This window comes from Lissotriton helveticus, chromosome 6 (genome assembly GCF_964261635.1).
Source record: "Lissotriton helveticus chromosome 6, aLisHel1.1, whole genome shotgun sequence".
NCBI lineage: Eukaryota > Metazoa > Chordata > Amphibia > Caudata > Salamandridae > Lissotriton > Lissotriton helveticus.
In genome coordinates this window covers 1,675,203,205-1,675,215,604 of record NC_136067.1, presented here as the reverse complement: position 1 = coordinate 1,675,215,604, position 12,400 = coordinate 1,675,203,205, and the positions used below count along the sequence as shown (strand labels likewise).

The 12,400-nt window shown below is 44.0% G+C and overlaps 1 protein-coding gene across 2 annotated transcripts in view; it reads right to left on the bottom strand.

The window, feature by feature from the left end:
* The window catches only part of PLCB1 (phospholipase C beta 1), a 2,228,480-nt gene that overhangs the window by 346,988 nt on the left and 1,869,092 nt on the right, over window positions 1-12,400 (bottom strand). For both annotated transcript variants that reach the window (XM_078649524.1, XM_078649525.1), the window contains exon 31: window positions 1,362-1,448. In XM_078649524.1, the coding sequence (XP_078505650.1) occupies window positions 1,362-1,448 (87 nt within the window). The remainder of the gene's footprint in view (window positions 1-1,361; window positions 1,449-12,400) is intronic.

Below are 12,400 nucleotides of genomic sequence, written 5' to 3'. Positions count from 1 at the left end.
TGGCACAAATTGGGAAACGCCCAGCTGCATTCCAGTGCCAGCAATTAGTCTTAAAGTGGGAATACCTTCTTGGAGGCTCAGCAAATGATCCTCACTGTGCTGGGAGACTGTTCCCCCAAGGACACACAAAGGGCAGCTCAGAATTCTAAATGCAGACTTCCACTACATGTATATAAGCCTAAGGCTTGTTTGAGGATGGGATAGAGCTACACCTCAATATTTTTTAACTACACATATAGTCTGGAAACACTAGATAGATATAGGGTCAGATTTAAGTTTGTCAGACAGGGTTCTCTGTCGCAAATGTGATGGAGTACCCTCTCCACCAGACTCTCAATCCGACTGGTGTTACCATAAGCTTTCTGTCGATGGACCCCCGGTTGTTTGCATCGAAAGTTTCGTCCAAAGCCTGCCAGACTAGGCGCTGTTAGAGAAAGGGCATTTCTCCACCCGCCCTATTTAGGGTGGATGTTGCGATATCCTGTTTTTAGTTCCTGTCCCCGCCAGGAAAAACCTAACAGTGAGGATAGTAAGAAAATAAAAATAATGACACCCCAGTTCCAGGGAAAAACTCAACATGTGGAGGTCATTAGTTATCTTAAAAAAAAAAAAAAAAAAATTACCACTTTTGGAGTTTGTTTTTGAAAAACATTTTTTTTTAAAAGTTTGGCGTAGGCCCGTCAAATCCGACTACAGGCGTCGAACAAACTTTTTGTAAAATCTGTGATGGCAGAGGTCATCTCTAAATTTGGCGGGTGGTAGTCCATTAGTGTAGCAGAGGTAATGTCCTCTGCCACCCTGATGGAGTGCATCATGTCTGCTAAACTCAAAATCGGCCCCATAATCTTTACAAGTTTTAAAATATTTCATACGTCGGATGATGTATGCATATAATGTTAGGGAAAATACATCTATTGCTCCAACGTGTTTTCAAGAGGCATTATTTTTTGATGCAAAGTCTCACAATCAAAATCCATGGGAGGCAGCATCGAAATGCACAAGTACTACCTTTTGAACGTCTCCTTGATTTATAGAAGAGCAAAGCAGTGGAAAGCCCAATCTGCACTACTTTAAATCCAACTTTTCTGCTAGAAAGTAAATACATTATCAGGAATTTGTGCCGCTTTGCATCACTTTCCATGGGCACAAAGTCTTGATAAATCTATTCCTTTGTTTGCCACAGTTTTCATTTATGGTACAGCTCAATATAGAACTATTTTTCATATTGAGTTAATGACGAATTATCACTAGGTTGCCTACATCTTTGCGAAGTTCTTTTAAGAATAATTTCAAATCAGTATATTGTTTCGTAAAATGCTGTCGCCTAGTCTCTGGCTGAAGGCACAAAAGAAACACATTACCTTAGGTTTTTCGTCCAATATCTGCTGGCGAATTTCCTTGTGTGTTTCCAAAAGCTTTTCTTGCCGTTTAGTCTGCGCGTCTTCTAACTGCAATTTAGAAAGTAACATAATGAAGGTTGGTCCAGAAAACACTGGCTGGTCAAACACACCTCAAAACTCTGCTCATGTGTGTTTCTGTAATCTAGAGATCTCACGTTGTTAGCTGATGTTTATAGAAGTAATTCTGTGCCTTACCATCAATATATTTATACTGCATTTACTGAACTATTTTAAGAGATGACTACAATTTAACAAAAAGATCGTGTGAGTGCCAACGAAGACTGTCATCATATTACAAACTTGTTCACTGCATACTGCCATATTTCATAATTGACATATTGTGATCTCTTGAGTACAAGACTAGCTGGGAAGCAGTAGCTCAAAGTGGAAGATGGAAACACACAGAATAGGGGCACTTGGAGATTATGTGCATATTACTTAATTTTGTTCAAAAATAGCTACTCAGTGAACGAAACCATTGTTGCCACTGTTTAGGCGATAAGAGATTAAGGGGCATACTTGCAAGCCACTTTCGCCACTGAAGCGTCATATTTTCTGCCGCTCAGGTGGAGTAGCACTATTTCACATATTTGCAAGGTGGCTCTAAACTACTTAACGTGGCCCAACGCAACTTTGTAAATATGCCCCTTTCCGTTGCAGTCTGCTGCGACAAAGGGGCGGGCAATGGGTATTGCAGTGGGCATTCCACCCCAACATCCTTTGCTTTTTGATGCTGCCCCAGATTTACAAGCTTGAGGCAGTGCCAAAATACGAAGGCCAGGTAATAGCTGGTCTTAGAACGGTGACATGAGGAAAAATTATTCATTTTTCCTTGTGTTTTACTCTATCCACGTGTGCTGCATTCTGCAGTAAACACAAAAAGAGAAAATCACCATTTTTGGTTGTTTATGTGCATCACCCCTGCAGCTGGCGCTAGGCAGTTGGTGCTAGGGGAAATGCAGGGGTGCGCCATATTTTTGTAAATATGGCGCATTCCTGCATTTTAAAAATGTCAGAGCATGGTGTTGCCAAATTTGGCGCAGCACCGCACTCCAACATATTTTAGTAAATATGTTCCTAGAACTACACATAAACCCTGGAACTAAATGGCGAGGTTTGTGTTGTTCATACCGTTCCATTGTACATATTAGTAGTTTGGTTGTAAACAAGAGAAATATGTTCTGACTAGGTCTGCCAAGCTGAAATTTGCTGCTACTTTGAGGTGGTAATACTTCCTTCGATTTATCCTCTCATGCTCTAAAGTGTAATTGTGTGATGTGCTTCATTTATTGTATTGTATGTTGTGTCGTTTTTAAGTCTGTTTTAACAGTGTATGTTTTTTTTATTAGCCAAATCCATAAATTATTACTTTGAACTGATAATATACATAGCAAGGGAAGAAAACACATGGGGGCAGATTTACAAGCCCCTTGCACCTCATTTACGCCGCCGTTGCGTCACTTTTGTGACGCAGCGGCAACGCAAATCCTGCTCCATGGTGCGGGGGTACTTACAACGTGACATATCTGGGAGATGCGTCACGTTGTAATGCCCTGCACCACATGTAGGTGTTCCTGTGCAGGGGGAGGGGGGGGGGCGTTCCAGCGCAGGAATGCCTCCTAAAAGTGGCTGAGTGAAATCTACAAGATTTTACTCAGTCACTTTTAGGCCCATGCTGCGTCAAAACCCTGCACCTGCCTGAATCAGGCGTAAGGATTGACGCAGCATTAACTAGATAGGGCCCCCAGAGCATTGCTGGAGCTGCGTCACGCTTGCGAAGCAACTCCAGCAATGCGTCACTTTCACAGGAACAGATGCGTCACGATCTGTGCCGTTTTTGCACCATGGTGCACCGCATTTACAATGCGACGCATCCATGATGGCGGAGCTGTGGTGCACAATAACTGGCGCATCCCTGCTGATTTGCAGGGATGCGCCAGTTATTGTAAATATGCCCCATGGTGTAGGTAGTAGTTACAGGAAGCCAGGAGGCTCATTACCGATGGTTAATAGATATTCCACTGAAGGGGCAGTGTTATGTTGATCTTTTGTGTTGTTTAATTTCTCAGCCTAGTGTGAAGGTCAGTTGAAAATAACAATGAAGTAATGGGCATATTTATGAGTGGGGTTGAGTCACGCTTGCTCCATGCAATGTGGGGCATGGGCAACGCAAGCCCAAAATACTATTTTATGAAGCCACACAAGTCCACCTTGCATGGCTCTGACTGGCTTCATAAATCCAGAGTAACGCCACAGAGTGCAATTTGCTGTGTTGCATTACTCTGTGCTAGGGAGGCGCTCCATGGGTGTTGTGTGGGTGTTCCCACGCAAAATCCATGGATTTTGACCCATTCCCAGATTTACTGAAAGTGGCAGACCTGGGAATCTGACAAATGGTACACCTTCACAGGTGAGGCGTAACAAGGAGAAATTACTTTATTTATGCCTGTTACTTCTTCTTTTTATGTGTGCTACAATCGGCAGTACAAATAGAAAGGAGAAAATACCTCAGGAGGATTGTGTTTGTGCAGGTAATGGCCAATCCTTTACAAAAATAATCCTTCTTGCAATGCAGGCACCCTTGCACCACAGTGCCTGCATTAGTGCTAGGCAGCCAAAATGGTGCCAGCGCAGGGACAAAGGCCGGGATGTGCCATATTCTTTTAAATACTGGCATTCCTGCCCTTTCCCTGTCACCCAGCACAGCAAGATGACTTGCTACGCTGCATGTCTTTATTATAAACAGGCCCCTCTATTTAACTGAAATCAAAATGTGACCTTTATACAGAAGCTTACATTAAGTATAAGGTATGATGTATTGAAAATATGTAAGGGGAAAACTAGTATGCTTCATTATAACCAATAAACCATTTTGACTGTATGTGTACTGAAAGGGGGCACCCCACTTCCAGAGAATATGCATTGTCATTTGCTACCAATTAGTGCCTAAGGTAGTCTGAAACAATCTGACTTATACGGTGGTTGGCAATAAAGACCAGTCAATGACCGTGCAGCACTAGTGCCAACTGCAAACTTTCTTTACTGGGGCTTTATTGATCATAGTCTAGTGGGGATGCAGAGGCGGTTTGCCTCCTTAGAGGTACTAGAAGTGCCCAAAAGGAGCATAGAAGCTGTCAGGATGCACACTGATTGTACACCACATTTGGGGTGGCACACAGCCAGCGTGGCTCCTAAGGGCAAATCATTGAAGGTGTCTCAGGGACTGCAGGGAGCTCCAGGCATCTCCCTGCAGATGAGAGCAGTCACCCACTGCACACACTTGCATCAGAATCACTGTCCCTCCTTCAAAAGAGACATCCGGGGGCAGAGTCAGCACCAGTCCGAGGAGAAGCCTCCATGCGGCTCTGCGCTATAAGTAGCAGAAACCCCGTTGAAGAAGTGCGTTCACCTAATACAGAAAAATAACGAACGCTGATCCCAGCATCAACGATTGGCAAAGAATGACCAATTGAAGAATACCGCACAAATTGTGTGAGTATTAGTATACGTATGTTAGTCCTGACGAAAGCTTCATAGACCCTTAGGGCCGAAGGAGCTGAAACATGTCGACGATTCTTTAACAATACCACCAGATCTAGTAACTCGATCTCTCTAAGTATGAACATATTTTAAACCAGAGGGAGTTCACCCCCCATTAAACCTATTTGGGTGTCCTTCCTCATTTTTAAAGATTTTTTCCTTTTTTCATAAAGTTTGTTTTTTCACACCATTTTGTGGGAACAAATCCTCTATCTCTGACACTGCACTTTGAGACCGGAGGTGCCTCTGGCTGAGGTCGGCAACTATCACAATTTGGAACACCCAATGATAACTGCCATGATGTCAATGTGGGGCGGATGAAACATATATACCGCATTCCCAAATTACATTGATTTCTTTGAGGGTTTTCAAATTACTTCTCCCAAAACCAATGGTTTAAAAAGTGTTACAAGTGTCCTTTTTCACTTTTGATTACTTTTCCTCCTTCAAAAGAACCACTTTTGATTACTGCACTGTGAACAGCACATTCTTTTGATCAGGTGTGCTGTTCTTGTCTGTGACAGGCACGCCCAGTTAATTGTGCATTGTGTCTCAAAAAAGGGCAGTCCACCCAAACTGCAATTCGGGTCCTTGAGAGCAACATTCAGAAAAAATTCAGACAATCATCTAATTGCAGGCTGTCAATGAGCTTTAAGAATTGTGGAGCTGGGAAAGCAACACAGATCTAGAGAGGAAGAGGTGGGAACATGTCTGTTTTCTCAAAGGAGAATGCTTACACATCCACATATGCCTGACTGCTTTGCTTACAGAAATAGGATGTGGGAGACAGAATTGTGTCAAAATATTGACTATATTGACTCGTCAAAATGGTGTCTTACTGTGTACATTTTCGACAATTTCCTGTTTTATTGTAAAACAAATGAATGCTTTATTGATAATGGGGAAAGAGGAGCAGCTTTTATTCCAAGGGCTGCCCAGTGCAAAATCTGTTTTTTGTAACGTAATAAAGCCTTTGTATTCAAGGAAATGCAGACAAGTTAAAGCCTGGGCAAAGTGGACTCTGGACGGTGCCCGTTTTTCAAGAGGACTCCTTATTAATTGATCAGGGCAGTCACGCTGTTATAACTATTTAAAAAATGCAGTGGCATTGTTTCTGTCCTTATTTTTTTATTGTGTTGTGTGCTACAGTTGAGCAAGAGTTAATAATGACTTTGGGTCAGTCAGGTTCTGACTGAGCTTGGCTAAGTGTCTCTTAAGTATGCATGTCCAGCCCAACAGCATGTGCCTTTCATTCTGCCCTCAAAACTAACTGAGAGGGAGGAGTGTGTGATATATTGCCTTGTGCCAACAGTGCTACTGATCCAGTCCACTACAGTGCTACCCAGTGGCATGCCTATATGCAGTTTGGCACTGATTACCAGTGGTAAAGTACCCAGAATCATATAGCCAACAAAACAGGGTCAGAGAAATAGGAGGCTAAAGGCAAATGGTTTGGGGATAAACCTGCAAAAAGGGCCAGATCTAACACATGCCTTTGAAGTCTTACAGGCAGTAAATAAAGGTAGACTAAAAAATGGTGAGCGAAGGTATTGGAAGTAAGAAGGTGGGCTCGTCACCTACATTGGCTTGCTTTTCATGCATTGCACACGGTTGGTGGGCTTTCGTTCGGTGGAAGTGATGTCTGACCAGTTGAGTCTACAGGTGTGCTCCCAGTCTCACAAGCCACACAGTAGATGAAAGTGTGCACCAGCATCGTTCCATCAGTGGCTGTTAAGCATCTCTTCCTCACCTGATCTATTCATAATAGGAGCCCCTAGAGGTGAGGCTTGGTGTTTTCAAACTTACACTGCTCTCTCCGAAGTCCCCCTGGCACTCAAAGGTTCCCAGAGCTCATCTGGCCTTTAGAAATTCCTATATCAATCTGTGCACTGACACGCATGATGAAGACAAAGGGTGCGGGGGAGACTGGCCACCTCAGCAGTCAGTTGCTTGAAATGAAAATACAGAAATGCAGGCACTTACTCTCCTGGAGCATTTGTTCACTAATAAGAAGTGTTGGTGCTCTCATTTTAAAAGTGTTAACCCCTTGCGTGCTGATGACGGCCCCCATCCGTCATTCATCACAGTGCCCGTGTGCTGATGACGGCTGGGGTCCATCATGAACCCGCCCACTCTTCGAAACGGCGGCATAGGCGAAGAATCGCAGCCGCGCCCAAGGGGTTAAACCACTGAGGAGGAACGCTGATAGTCTCCCTTTCATATTCCAGAAGTACAGCTACTCAGTAGCTGACAGCTATTGCCCCATTAAAGCGCTGTCAGTGACAGGTAAACTCTTCATCGCTTCACTCCTTTTCTCTTTGCAGCAGTACTGAAGTCTGTGGAAGAGACCAGGGGACCTGAGAGGTTAGACCTCAACTAGCCTTTAAAACTGTCACTAAGTGAGAGGTGACCCGGCTAGCTCAGGAAAACTGAAAGGAAGGTAGTACTGCATACTGACTGACCTGGCCGCTCTGCAAGGATGCCATGATGGTCTAAGTAGGACAGAAAGTAACAAACAACGTTGTTTGTCCAGCAATGCAAATCAATGACTCACTGCTCAAAGTAGGGGAACACCCTTTCCTTGAACGAAACATTGTCTACTCCCAGTGCATATACATATAATAAGGTGTCTCCTTCAAATAAATACCTAACAGAAGTGAAGACATTGCATCCAGACTGTATACCAGTTACATTATGTTTTTCTGTCCCCCTCCCAACCACGATTTATTTAGTATGGCTAGAGTCACAAATTAGAGTGGTCTTCTCCTCATTATGTTGTACTACATCAATGTTATATTACTTTAACAAAGAGATATAATGTTAATACTTTGGAGACTTCATCTAAAAGTAAAAGAGCCATCAACATTTGCAAAGAAAGTTGTATTTATCAAGGGTCTTCATTATGTGAATCTGTGCCCTGATGTGATGAGAAGAAAGAGGTCAAATTGGGGTACGTAGGATGCACTTGGACAATCTTGTGCTAACTTAGGGGCATTTTACAATGGCTCTATCTCTGCTTTTTTGGCTTAAAAAGCCAACAAAGTGGAGATAAAATGATTGCCCTATTTACAAGAGGGTGCTAATATACCTAATCACATATTAGCACTCTTTTTCCCAACGCCTCCCTTTGCATCTCTAATGAGATGCAAATATCCCTGATGTTCACATCGCGATATTTACAAGGCAGCCCACAGGATTTTAGCACACTTTAGTTTTTGGAGAAAACCGCTGTTTTCTCCAAAAACTAACGTCTGCTAAAATGCAGACTTACCTATCCCCAGCATTGGGGTGGATTATGCTGATACGACCCTGTGGGTCATATCAGCAAGGTTATCGCCATTTTGCAGGGAACATCGCTGGAAAACCAGCGATGTTCCCTGCAAAACGGCAATTTCCCTGCTACCTCTGGAATTTTCATCGCCCTGGAGTAATGCGTTGTTAATAACGCGTTACCAGGGCGAGAAATTCCAGAGATAGACGGCGATAAATAACAAAGCGCTAAGCGCGGTTTGCGTTTATTTATCACCGTCCTTGTAGATATGCCCCGTAGTGCTTGTAATTTACCAAGGCAGTCCTCTTCCTTTCTTTGCATCTTCTGTGTCCCGATACCTTTTCATTTATTCTATGCCAGGCACACCTTTCTTCTTGCCTTATCGCTCTCTTCCATCCTTGCTTTAATGCCCCCTTATTCGCAGTCACTCTTTCTATGCTGATCACTTCTTTACTTATCACTTTTTCCCATTCCATGCACCGTCTCTCTATTCATCTCCTTTTCTCCATAGATCATACTTATTTCCCTGGCCCACTGCTCACCCTCACCTCTCGTTTCTTATTTTCTACATCTCATCCTCTTGCTTCCATCTTACCCATCAATGTTTCCTCCCTTTCTTCTCTCTTCTCTACATCTTTCTACCTTCCAGAACTTTTATTACATGTCAAATGATCTATTCTTAAGATTTTCTTTCAACATTTCATATTTATCTCTCTGTATTCTGCTCTATCCACCCCAGTTCTTATTCTACTTGCCCCCTTCTTTTTTCTACTAAGTGTTTCTTACATTAAATTTCCACATGTATTCTAACGTCCATTTTTCCTTTCCATCTCTTTTTTCACTCCCACCCAATCTATTCTTAATTGATCCCTTCAGTTTCTTCCCTCATTTCCTTCCCTGTTCAATCCTCTCTGCATCTTCCATTCCGTCTTCTCCCTTATGATTGCCCCTCTTTTGTTTAGCTCCATTGTCTTGCTTTCTCTTTCTCTCTTCTTCTCTGCCCTCGACCACCTTTCTCATCTTACTTCTGCTTTGATTCCATTTTTATTTCTATCCATGTATCCTTTCTCATTTTACCTTTTTCTCTTCCTCCTATTTACTCTTCAATGTGCACACAAATGACAATAGAATTACTACACTTGTGTGAGGAAGGTTGAAGCTGGAGACCATGTACTGGCTGAGAGTAGTGCACAGACTGGAAATGATATCTTAAATGGCCTAAGACATACAGTAGAAATATTAAAGGCAAGGGTAAGGCTTGAAATAACATATAACACCATTCAGGACTCCTTCTCGAGGGGGCCACTTGTGAGTCATGACTAAGCCGACAATCCAACCCTGGCAGCACCACCCGCCTCTATCAACGGCCCGACTCTTGTACAATTCCGTCTGCTTCAACTTGAGGTATCCTTGGATATCATCAAGAGTGTGAAGTCAGGGTCTCCCTCTGACCCTAGCCCAGCTAAACTGTTGGCCTTGGTGGCCAAGTCTGTAAACCTCTCTTACAGCCGGCCACGTGCCTGGTATTTGGAAACACCTCGAAAGGTCCTCGAGGAATATGTCAATTCAGGGATGTCTGACTATGCTGAAAAGAATCAGCTCCTACACCAGAGCCAGTTGGGTTTCAGAACCAACTATAGTAGAGAGACTGCCCTACTCGAAGTCTCTGAGCTTACTAAGGAGAAGCTGGATCGGAGGAAGCCATTCTGATTTTATTTGACCTCTCTGCGGCCTTTGACACCATGCCACACTCAAGACTCCTGAACAGACTATAGGACTGTGAAAAAGGCGTCACCATTCCGGATTGGTTTTCCTCCTTCATAGAGGATAGATGCCAGAACATTTGGACTCCCCCTTGGTGGCCCCCATCCCCATCCCCAAGCTGAAAGTGGGAGTTCCTCAGGGCTCGATACTGAGTCCCACTCTGTTCAACCGATATATGTCCCCCTTGGCTCCACTGGCAGAAGCGTGCTGCGAGAAAATGAGCTCTTACGCGGATGACATGCAGCTCCCGTTTACCTACGACAAGAGAGCTGACTATGAAGGTGGCAAGATCAACTCCTTTCTCTTGAAAATGTTCTCATTGTTGAGGAAGTACCAGTTAAAATGTAATCCAGAGAAATCTGAGATCATCTTCTTTGGCTCCCCCCCACGGATGAGTGGAAACTGTGTTGGCCATTGGATATGTCACCTCCTCCCTCCGCTCTTAGCACTGTCAAAAATCTGGGCATCATGATGGAGAGTACCCTCTCGAAGGGATCTCAGATCCAGTCTGTAGCAGGCTCCTGTTTTGTGTTTCTACGAATGCTTAGAAACCTTCTCCCCTTTTGCCTCTAGAAAATAGGAGGACCGTAGTCCAGGCATTGATCATCTCAAGACTGGACTACGTCAGTGTCCTGTACCTAGGTCTCCCTGAATATTTGCTCAACCTCTTACAGGTGGTCCAGAATACAGCCACTAGAGCAGTCCTTTTGCTCAAGCCTAGGACTCATTTCTCTCACCTCAAGGCCTTGCACTGGCTTCCTGACTTTTTAAAATCATTTTTAAGGCCCTGGTACTCTTCTTTAAGGCCCTTGAGGGAAACGGGGTGAAGTATCTCAGAAGAAGAGTCAAGCACTATGTGCCACCAAGAACCCTCAGGTCCTCCACGTTGAGTCTGGCATCCGTCCCCAGGATATACCGTGCCCATTCCGTCGGCAACTCCTTTCAGTTACATGGAGCCCGTGCCTGAAACCTTCTTCCTTTGACTCTCAGGAAAGTGTCCGACATAACCGTTTTCAGGAAAATGCTTAAAACCTTGCTTTTCTGTAACTAACTCCTGGCCTTCCCCCCTTGGGGCAGCAATGGGCCTGATATAGTCTTTTCAGTGCCAGGACACTCTTTCTGAGGAGCCGCATGCTCTATAAATGCCGCTTCATTCATTCATTCATTCAGGGATGGATGAATGGAGGAGGAGGGGATGAATGTTTTCAGTGTGAGGAAAACATTTTTGTATTTGTCTTTGTCTTTCTTCATCTTTGTCTAATAATGAAAAGCATGCAAATAGATACACTTCAGGAAGACAGCCAAAGATGAAAAAGAAATAATGCATTGTTTAATAAATAAAAAATATGATTGATGAGAAACAGAGAAAATTTACGTTTTTTAACAGTTGTCATAATGTGAAGCTAACCCTTTGTGCCCATGCATAGCTGCACTTTTAATATTCTGGTGTGGTTAAACAGTGCTTCTAGGTCAACAGAATGTGAAGGCACTTGCCCCATCTTAAGGGAAGCCCGGCATGACCTCCTCAGGCTCTAAAGCATGATCCATTAACATGGAAAGGTAACTTTGGTTGAAACGGGGTCAATCAACATCTGCTCAAATGAATATGTTATCAGGTCTATCTAAGCTACCATTGTGAACAATTGCAGTAGAAAGAGTGGCAACCTTTACGGAATGGAAAGCATCAATTTACATTTTCTCAGCTTGATATGTATTCTTGTCATATGAACAATGTCACTTGCCATATGAACAAGTACCTCATCTGGAGTGGAGAAGCGTGGCTCAGTGGTTAGAGGTGGCAGACCTGGAAGCTGAGATCAGCTGTGGACCAGGGTTCGGTTCCCCGCCTCGGCGGGTCTCGGGCTCAAAAATTCCACGGACTCGATAATTCTCGTTCCGGTGCCTACTCAACTCACGGGGTCACACTCTGCGACTCTGGGCAATAGCTTGCTTAATCTCCACTACGGCCCCTCGCGGCGGGATGCCTGGCTTTCACCTTGTGGACACCCTGCCGGGGTATCTCACAGGGGAATACCAGGACGGGTTCCCTAAGCAAGCGCCGAGATGCCTACGGGTAGTCGTGCGCTATACAAGAGCGTAATCATTTCATTTCATTTCATCTTACACCAGAGATTTCTCCACCAAGTGTTCTCCAAGTGGCATATGCAGCTACTTTAGAAGAGAAACATCTAGTGCTCTAGAGGAGGTCTATAAGTAGGGTGTATGTTATTCCACTGCCTATCTGAAGATGTATGGGCAAATGGAAACTTTGCCAGCCAAAGTCCAAACTAACCCTGGTCGTAGTGGGCATATCGGGGCTACACGGGGGTCCACAGAGTTGTGAACAAACTCCATGGAACTCCGCTACGCTACGCCACATGCGCAGTTTTCTCAAGGATTAGCCAGATGGCGAGGAAGAGGAGGA